The following is a 10344-nucleotide window of genomic DNA, read 5'->3' as shown; positions in this document are numbered from 1 at the left end:
ACGCCATATTGGAGACATGGGAGCTCTAATAAGCTTAGAAGAGTCTGCTGGCCCACCTACTCCAGCATTCTGTCCTCCCAGTGGCCAATCAGATGCCTGTGGGAAGCCCACAAGGGGAAAATGAGTAAACATTTATATGAGCAATCAATGGCATTTTGGCATTTATTCTTTGTGCCCATGCTCTTTCTTTTCAACCATGTGAAAGTGTACACTATAGTCTTCATCCATGTGGTGTTCCCAGCCTGCACTTCAAAATGGCTCTCAATTGCCCTCACTGACACAACCCAGTGCCATCAACAAAGAGAATGAGCACGTGCCAGTAAATCCTGTTCTAACCTGGGTTTGCATTCCCAAAGGCCCCAGTCTTTAGAGTGTGGTAAAGACTTGAATTATCATTTGCAGAATGTCCCTGAGTTACTCCCCTTCGGTTAACGAGATCCCTGGTCTATTTATCAAATATTAACTGGGTAAAAGCACTGTTGTTGTTTACAAAAGAGCAACAACCAAACACCTCTGCAGCTCTTGATATAATTGGGTAGGTACAAATGCTCTCAATCATGCCATACTCAAAAAAACATATCTTTATTATTAGTGTTCATATACATATTATTTTTCTTTTTCTCTCAAAAGTATCTAAGTTGTACACATTCTCCTCGCTGTAAATACAGGCATTTCAAGTGTGTATGTATGTTGAGTGTCTAGTACTGTGTGAGTTGGAGCACAAAGTGAAACGAGCAGAAACAGTGGCACAGGAATTACTTGGAAAAATAAGTTATCTTGGTAAGATAATGTCATCAAAGTGGTAAGGTGACTGATATAAAAAGAGCAGGCTCATTATAAAACATTGTGCCAGACATGTTATGGGAAGGCTGGTTGTCATGCCACGTCCGGTGCATATGATGGCGGTTATATACATTAGTTACACACAACTATTGCTCTGTCATAAAGGAACTAAGTTCTCAAAGAGGGGGAAACTCCGTTGGTCCCCAGCACAGCAGTCTGGAAGCTGATACAAGTTCTGGAGAACTTTGCTCTCCAGAAACTGCATGCATCAAGTTAAAGTTAAAATTGTAGATGCTTCTGGTGAACTCTAGTTTGTGATTTTAAGGTAGGGCAGGCCTGTGCAATTTGTCACCTGCCAAGCTGAATAACAGCTCACTCACCAATGTCTGAAACTCTGTAAGACTCCCACTTCTGCTGCATGTCTAGGATTGTAAAAGCAGAAGACTTTGCAGACTACAGGTGAGGTTGTAGTCAGTTTGGTGGGTCACAAGTTGTGCAGGCCTGAGGTAGGGCAGCCCCAAGGAGCTTCAGCTGGTTTAATGTTGATTAGCAAGGCAGGCTCCTGAAGATCACCACTACAATCTCTCTCTTTTTTCTCAGGGCAGGTGCAAGAGGCCACAGCTATGGCCATAATGCAGCCTGTGGCTCTGCCCTTGTTTTCCTGCAACAATCCAAACGCTGCCCCTGGCTGCCAGCTGTGGTTGCTCAGCAAGTTACTTTCTTTAGAACACTGCAGAAGTCCAACTTCCCAGCATGAGCAAGCTTAGACTTGACAGGTTTAACTGCAGCAGAAATGATTTTTTGTTTTAGAGCCTTCACTGGTGTTGATCCAGCACAATTCAGTTTACGAACTGTTGTTTATTCTATCCCAGCAGGAATATAAGTCTTTTTTCGAATTCCCCAACATCTAGCAAATGAGTATTATTTAAATTGCCCCTCCCTCTTTTTGAAAGCAATACTTAAGTAGTTAGTTCTATTCTTTTAAAAGCTCCATGGCAGACGGAAGCTCAATAGGCCTATGCGAAGGTGGCCAGCTTCTATTTGCTCTTAAAGGAACATAACCTCCCTAACTCACTCTCCGGGTTGCATTTCCCCAAATGCATAGTCCTTAGCAAAATGAATGAACAGTAGCTATCACTTTCCCAATAACAGTAGCTATCGCTTTCCCATTCAGTGTGGTTTTTCAAACCTATGCATGACTTTGAGAGTTGAATATGGTTTCCAATCCATTTGTCTCCAACCTGTGATCCTGAAGATCACAGCTACTCCTGCCAGTCCCAGCTACCACTGGCAATGGTCAGGGGGATGGGGACTATAGTTCAAAACATCTGGAGGGCACCAGGTTGGGGAAGTCTGTTCTAACTCTTCTTTATCTATTGCTTCAAAGCTCAGGAGTTACAGCAGGCTTTCTCTGGACAAATTTATTCAAAGGCACTGAACTTAGAACCTCTTTTGGGCATGTATACAATAGAGGCCAGCACAGCAGTGCTCTTGTGTGTAGGAGTTAAATGCAAAAAAGCACTTCTCCTCCAAGGCAGCCAGCATTGACCTAGATTTCTCACACTGTGGCTAAACTCCCAGTTGATCTGAATAGGTGAAGAATTAAGCTAACATGCACATCTTTGGAATACTCTCCACCTTGATTGCCGTTTTAATGTGCAATATGCATTTTGAGTGCTTCTACTTCTGTGCCAACTGCTGCTTATCCATGCAGCTTACCTGATTTTTTTTTTTTAAGGCTTATAAATGCAAGGGCATTCACCTTAGCTAGTCACCACCCTTGCAATATTGCCTGTTCCCTCAGCTCGTGGAACAGGAAAAGAAGCCTATTATGAAGCCAGAAGAACAATAGTGTATCTAATTCACTGGGCTTTTGCTGCTGAAATAATTCCCACCACCCATATGCAACGGCAAGCATGCTGTTCTCCCACAGCCCAGTCTCCATTTTAGTAACGCACAGGCCACAACTACAGCTGCACTGGTTCAGTCAGCTGAGCTCTTATGGTAGGGCAAGTCCTCTGTGATGTGAAATGACTGATAAAATCTGCAACCAATAATTAATCCGGGGCCTGTCAAAGGAAATTTTAAGCACCCTGAAATGGTCACAATTAATTCTATAAAAAAGGGGCCTTTTTAAAATATCTGGATGAACTGCTAGGAGTTGCAAAAGTCTGTGCAAACCAGGCGACTGTTACTCCTACAGTGCTTCTCTTGCTGAGGTCTTGTGATGTGTTAAGCTTCTGCCACTCACACCCTTATTAGAGAACAGATCAGAGCTAATTAAAGTTAGATTCGGGGGCTGTTTGTTATTACACAAAGTTCTCTTTCACAGTTCCCAAAAGGAACTGGCTTTGGAGGTGGGAAGTGAAACTGTCATAATCTGGGTGGTTTTGCAATACAGACTACTGGTCCAGCTGAAAAATCTCGACAGTGGGGAATGCTGTGTTGTTCGCCCCCAGTGCAAAGCTGAAAGACCAGCAGGTGAAGAGAGTTCAAACTCCTTGCTGGGCATCTATTATATAAAGTCCTACCCACTATCCATACACCTCTAGAGCAGAAATGCATGGAAAAAGCAGGACTGGCACTCTTGTAGAAAGATCATGGTAGGCACCCAATGGAAAACTTTTAAACTGATTCTCTTTCCAAGTCCCTTTAACAGGAGACTAGCTCAGCAGTGCTAACTGGGTTATTCTAGAGGGGGAAATAGTAGTAAATAGAAGAATTCTGCTGCAAAGCAAAGTTGGCAGGCACCTCATAATCCTCACATTGGTTAGGGTGGAGGGGGGCACTTTTACACAGACTTTCAACAAACATGCCAATTTTGGGCTGCCTGAAAACACTGTTTGATAGCTAGGTGGCATGTTTTTTGCTAGCCATGGGCTGCTCCTTCATATTTTCCTGGTGCAGATGTGTCTGGGCTGGCCAAGCAGCTAGTCTCAGTGAAAGCTAATACCCCAAAGTTGTTGCGATTAAGAGATTCCACGTAACTATCTTGCTCTCAAATCCCTTCCCTCAGAGATGCGTACCATAAGCAGCCCATTTTATCCATTTCCTCACCCCTCCTCAATATCTTCCTCATATGCAACAAGAACTTTCACCCAACGGGTGGCTCTCTTCAATTCTTAGCACTGCCCGTTTTCCCCTCCTCAAGTAAGTATTGCCAAAAAATGCTAGCCCTAGTACTCTGCTAGTCAAGCTTCCAGGGCCCCCACGTACCACGGACTCTTGAGAATCCAGTAACTTTTACAATCGCCTCCTGTCCCCGACTCTTCCATTACTTTGGCTTCTTTCTTTCACTCCTTCCCCTTATTTCCTTCCAACCATGGATAGAATAAAAGAATAGGGAGACAAACACTACCCTACCCCAAAGGCAAGTTGTTTCTGTCTGGTCCATCCTAATTAAAAGGAGGAATGGGAGTGTGAGAACTGTGGAAAAGCAACGGGTGGCTACTCCCTGGTTTTCAAGTGGCAATTGCATTCATATTGCAACATGGCAGAGTTAAACTTGTGCTGCCTGGAAATCCCCTAAAGGGACATACGTTGCAGAAGTGACATCCCCTGCCTTCATTCTATACTCTGTTCCTCCTCCTCCTCCTCTAGATACCTCTGAATGACCTATAGAGACATTATATATTATATTTAATATTTTTCTTTAAATATAACTTTTGACTTTACATCTTAAGTTATCAGTTAACACAAATAACAAGAAAAGCAGCCCCTACGCGTATTTACAGAATACAGTTCTTGCACAGAAGAAGGATTTGGTTTCTGGAAGCAGAAGTAACATCATCAGCATCTCTTTTGTGTGCTTAAGAGTCTACGCCTTAAGGCTTGTAGACTTCTATGTTAGTCCTGTTCCTCAGTGGCGTCATTTTGGGGGCTGATCACTAAACAGCACTACATCTAGAGTGCTGCTTGCGCTGTTCCTGTGGTCTGCTGGACTCCTCCTTATTCTCGAAGCCCTGAGGGCTGAGAGGCCCTTTCGGCCTGGCCTGACCCTAAATCTAAACACAGTCATGGCCTGAATTCACACAGGAAGAGACTCCGCCAGCAGCCTAACTTCCTTCCTAGCTCCATCTCCATCTGATAAACGACGTTTCCCTTTGGGTCTGTCTTGTAGCCTTGGAAGTAGAGGAGGGAGGAATCGTCACCTGGCAAGAGTAGAAACTGAATGACAATTATTTTTTAAAACATTCTGAAGATTATTGCAATATTAAAAAAATGGAAAAAAATACCTCAGCACCTCAGGAACTCCCTGGACAACAAAGAACATGTTTAGAGAGTGTTGTGGGCTTTGAGGGGGGGATTCAAGGAAGTCCCTTAAAGCAGCACCCCCAGCCGGGAAGTCTGTACTGATACAACATTCCCATAGCTCTTTCTCCTGGGAAGAAAGCGCCCTTTAAACGGCTGCGTGGCAACCCCCTCCCCACAAGCCCACAGGAAATGTCTGTTTAAAAATAACGTATTTCAGGAGTCCCTTTAAGAGAAACATTTTTGCCCCCGAAAAGAGGTTGTAAAAAACAGAAAAGGGAAAAATATCTTCCCGGAATAGCCCAACAACCATTTAAGAAGGTCTCAAGCCAGCTTTTCTTTACGAGTGACGGGCTTCTTCAGCTGCTGAGGGTTTCTGACTAATCCACGACTGTATTTCTTTAAGGACAGATGCAGTCACCTCAGGAAGCTCTTTGTGGAGGGCATGGAAAGCCTCGTCATATACCTGCAAAGAGAAGGAAAAAGCACGGTTAAAGGCACAAAGCATAGCTATGCAGACCCATCAATTTCAACAGGTCTTCTTTGAGTAAAACCTAGTTGAATACGACCCAATGCATCCAAAGATGTTGGCACCATGCATCAAAACGATCCATTTGGGGGCTTTCTGCTGCCTACTGACAGTGGTAGCTTCCTGTCTGCCAGGGCAAAGGTTAACCCACCACCACTGGCACCCACAACTCCTCTCTGCCAGTGGAGGACCAGAGAAGAGGACACTATGTGCCATCCTAAACCCCTGCTCTCACCACCATCAACAGCAAGGGTGGGGGTTAGGATTGCACAACAGGCACTGTGTAGTATATGAATGAACTCCACAAGCTTACGATAACACCCTTCGCATCCTGCAAGCAACTGTGGCCGTCTGTGGCCTGCTAAAATAGAGCTGCACTTTAGACTAGCACTTTAACATGTATTAACAAGTCATCTTTCCCCTAATGCTCTGATGTACACAGAGTGGTAATGCTAGCGTCACAAAACCAAACAGAGATTGAAAAAGAAGCCCCACATCTCTCCCTTGTTCAACTGATCATAACTACTGTTTGTAACCATGGACTGAAAGCAGGTGCCGAATTCCAGCAGGCACCATCCCTTTTGTACAGAACTACACTGCATGCACTGTAATTCTTCATAAATACTTCAAAATGGCTCGAAAGGCAGTTTGTTTCAAGCTGCTCATCAACACCTGATAAAAATACATTCTATCCCTCTTTTTTGTTTACTCTCCTATTGCTAGAGCAGATGTTCACTCAAACATCGAATGAATAAAAATTAAGTGTAATTTAAATATTTTATGGCTGTGAAATCCTAGTAGGTATTGCACTCCCCGTTTTTGTTTTTCTGCACATGCTTCCCATTACTAACAGCATCAAGGGAGAGCTGGCTAGCCTGTTGTACTAATTGCTACCTCTTCATGTTAACTTCCTTGTGTTTTGGCTGAAATCAATAGAATGTTCACCCTACTCAGAACAGACCCAGTGAAATTAATGGACACGGCTAACTGGGTTCATTAATTTTAGCAGGTCTACTCTAAGTTAGCTGGGTGCCGTCCGGTGGTATTTATTTCCAAATAAATGTGCTTAGGCCTACTTAAGTATTGCCCCAGAATTTAACTCATTTCACCCTGTGGAAGATAGAGAAGTTGACACATGCCTCTCCCCCAGGTGAGGTTTTCCTCTAGAGTGCCTTACATCAGTCAGAAAGGAGCCCAATCGAACTGCCAAGCAGTAAACACCGATCCCTTAATCCTACAAAAAAAGCCAAGATAACCTTGAGAGTTTTATCCTGGCTTGGTGCCGTATCCATCAGCAAATAAGAGCCTTTGATATCGCAGAGTTTGTCAGGTGAACCATGGAGCACCAGCAGAGGAAGAGTCAGTTTGGGGAGCGCACGCTCTATTTTGGCAATGGCGTTCAGCAACTGGATGACGAAGGAGACTTTCATGCCGCCATGGTAAACCAGTGGGTCTGTGGTGTAAGAGTCAACCTGTTGAAATAAAAGGGACATTGAATGAACATGTTATGGCTTAACCAACTCCTCAACGGATACTTGCTTTAAAGGCAGCACATTTTAATGGACAGACACCCTCTTCTCATGTGGTGAAGCCTCCACAAAGGTTCTCAGTTTTGACTGCAGTCACATGAGAGATTTTAATTTATATGCTGCCTTCTACAGAAAACCATGTTCAAAGCAGGTCATAATATACAGCAACAAAAACAATACAATTCATTTTTTGAAAAATCAACACAAAGTATCAATAACCATCTCAATTCCAAAATATTTCAAAATTAAGCAGGACATAGTGATACATCAATTATATTAACAATAAGAGAGTATCAACCTCCTTTCTCTTTTGACTCATCACAGAATTCCATGGACTCTGCTGTGAGATTAGCTCCTCCTTCCCTCAGTTGGTAGCAGCCATTCCATCTCATTACAGTAGAGGGGGGAGGAGAGGAGGGCCACCACTGAGTCTGGTGGCACTCCTGCTGCCCCCACTCCCTGTAGTGGCCCTTGGCACAGCAGGGGGCCCTCCTCTTTCCTGGACAATAGAAGGCAAACACAGCAGCAAAAAATAAAAGCCACTTTAGCCAGCAAATGCTACCATCTATCGCTTTAATTCCCCCACAATGCCTCTGGAGCTCTTTATTGCTCTAAAGCAGCGCAGTCTTGGGGCCCCAAAAGCATTGTGGGGGAATTAAAATGGCGGCCGCCAGCCACCGCCACCTGGGCTTGAGCACTGGGCAAAGGAAAACCAGTGGACCAGCAATGAGAGGAACAGGGTGGCTGGAACCAGCATGTGGGGTACGTGGTGCGCCCTCCTGAGGGTTCAGGCCATTGGAAACTGCGTGGCAGTGCTTATCTTTGCGGCTGTGTAAAGAGTAAGTATGAACAGCAAATAACATGGTTTTTCTGAAATGGACTTTGCTCAATACTCATGGGAGATGCTGCATGTGCCAGAAGTTCAGTTTCTTGTTGGTTTGGGGTGGTTGCTTTGATTTTTTCTGAAGGCAGATACGCTTTCTAGTCAAATACTGAAACACAGTTTGGGTGCAAAAGTGTTGTTGGGGAAATGTGGGACGCAGTCATCCTGTGCCTCTATTTCTCCTACGGAAATATGTTTTTCTTAGAAATGCTGGGTTGTGTCCCTGTGCCTAAAGGGAACATGGGAAGGTTGTGGGGAAACCCAGAACAGATTTTGTTTGCCTGGATGGGGGAAGAGAAGAGGGAAAGGAAATTCTTCTGTACAGGTGAAAGTCCCTAAGTCCCTGCACCAATGGGATAACTTGGTTGCAAACAGTCCACTCTAAATAAGTAGCCAAGTATGAATCAAGGCATTTCTTCCCTTGCCTTTAGGCATCTAAACCATGGATAGGCAAACTAAGGCCCAGGGACCAGATCCGGTCCAATTGCCTTCTAAATCTGGCTTGCAGGCGGTCCTGGAATCAGCATGTTTTTACATGAGTAGAATGTGTCCTTTTATTTAAAATATATATCTGAGTTATTTGTGGCGCATAGGAATTCGTTCACCCCCCCAAAAATATAGTCTGCCCCCCTGCAAGTTCTGAGGGTCAGTGGATAGGCCCCATGCTGAAAAAGTTTGCTGACCCCTAAACCTTGCTTCTTCACTGTCCTCCTCCCATTTCTGCTCAGGAGAAACCTTGCTTTAGAAAAGTCTGGCTTCCTGTTTAATGTGCTTTCAGGGAAGAAGAAAAAAGAGATGGCTAACGGAACAACTGAGGCGAGTGCATGCAATTTTGCCAACTCCCTTTCTCAGCACCTGGGTGTGCTCTGACATTTTCACCCCGGCCAATTTGACTTTTCTCCTCCAATTTAAACAAAAGTGCTGGGTTGCTCCGGCTACTTAGCAACTGGCTGCAGACTAAAAGCTGCCAAGTTGTTTGTTTGGTGCTGTGACACAGCACCACGTGCAGGCAGCCCAGCCTCAAGCTGCTTCCCCGACAAAAAAGCAACAGATAAAGAATTCTTGGGGGAAGAAAAATCACAAAGGGGTGGGTGGGCGGCGTGACAGACGTCCTCTTCCCGCAGAATAAAATAATGTAGATAAATTCATATGACGTACCACCTTCGCCACCCTCATATGCAAAGCCACAAATGCCAGGAAATAGCCTAATGGGATTTTCTTTGTTTCTTCTTCCTAACCTTGCTTTATGCTGATTTTTTATTTTTTAATCCTAATGCAGGAGAGAGGTGTTGTTGTTTTTTTTTTAAAAAAACACCTAACCAACTTTTGCTGGGATGTTAGTGACCAGGGCAGCTGATGTGACCATGTAGAATGGGGCATATAGAGAGGAAGAACGGGCAGAGATGATTCGTCCCAAAATGGATGCTCCTCAATGCCTGTCAGTTTCCCTTAAACGCTTGTGTTTTCCTTCTAATGTTAGTAAACAGGATGGAGTCAAAGGTGTGGTTCACACATGACCTTAAACCAGTGTGGTGTAGTGCTTAAAGTGTCAGACCTGGTTGAAATCCCCACTTGGCTGTGAAGCTCACTGGGTGACCTTGGGCCAATCAGTCACATCTCCTAATCTACCTCACAGGGTTGTTGTGAGGATAAACTGGGAGGGGGAGAACTATGTATACCACCTTGAGCTCCTTAAAGAAATGGTGGGATACAAATGTAATAATTCACCCATCCACTAAATAAAACCATAGTTAACGTTTAGCTGTTGTTTAACACAAACAAGCTATGTGCTACTCCCCCCGCCCCATTTTACTCCTCCCTCACTCCTGGCAGTGCCTTGACAGGAGCAAGAAACCACAAGCCCTGGAATGGCATATTGAGTCAAAATGGTGACCAACTGTATCCAACCATAGACAAAAACCTGTTGCTCGATATCAGGAGCCATCATGCAAAATTTGGATATAATATCCTATTTCCAAACACATTTTCAAATGCATAATGAACAAACAAGTTCCTAAAACATATAGTAAATTATACTAATTTTATGAAAACCTCATGTTGTTTTTTAAAAAAATGCAGCTATAAAATGGCGCAATAGCAGCAGTAGTAATATGCTGCTGGCTCTTGAATTTGCTCTGTGATTCAGGGAAAAGAATATGCCCTTTCTAGCATGTAATCAGTGGCAATCCCACAACATGTTATCACTAAATTAATCTTTGATGTAAGTGGTAAGATAAATAAACATGCACTTATTTGAAAACGTTCCTGTTTATCCAGGCATTCAGTGACTGAAAAATACTGTCCCTAGCAACCCTGAGGTCACTGCAAGAAATAAAGGTTTTAACCACAACTGTCTTTTTAATCGAAAC

The 10344-nt window shown here is 43.9% G+C and overlaps 1 protein-coding gene across 8 annotated transcripts in view; it reads right to left on the bottom strand.

The window, feature by feature from the left end:
• Positions 1-563: 563 nt before the first annotated feature.
• The window catches only part of MGLL (monoglyceride lipase), a 147829-nt gene continuing 138048 nt past the window's right edge, over positions 564-10344 (bottom strand). For all 8 annotated transcript variants that reach the window (XM_077924966.1, XM_077924964.1, XM_077924968.1 and 5 more), the window contains 2 exons: positions 6820-7035; positions 564-5500 (listed from right to left, as the gene is read on the bottom strand). In XM_077924966.1, the coding sequence (XP_077781092.1) occupies positions 5375-5500; positions 6820-7035 (342 nt within the window). In that variant the 3' untranslated portion in view covers positions 564-5374. The remainder of the gene's footprint in view (positions 5501-6819; positions 7036-10344) is intronic.

Source organism: Podarcis muralis, chromosome 2 (assembly GCF_964188315.1).
Source record: "Podarcis muralis chromosome 2, rPodMur119.hap1.1, whole genome shotgun sequence".
NCBI lineage: Eukaryota > Metazoa > Chordata > Lepidosauria > Squamata > Lacertidae > Podarcis > Podarcis muralis.
Note: the sequence above shows the minus strand (reverse complement) of the source record. Positions and strands in the feature narration are given on the sequence as shown.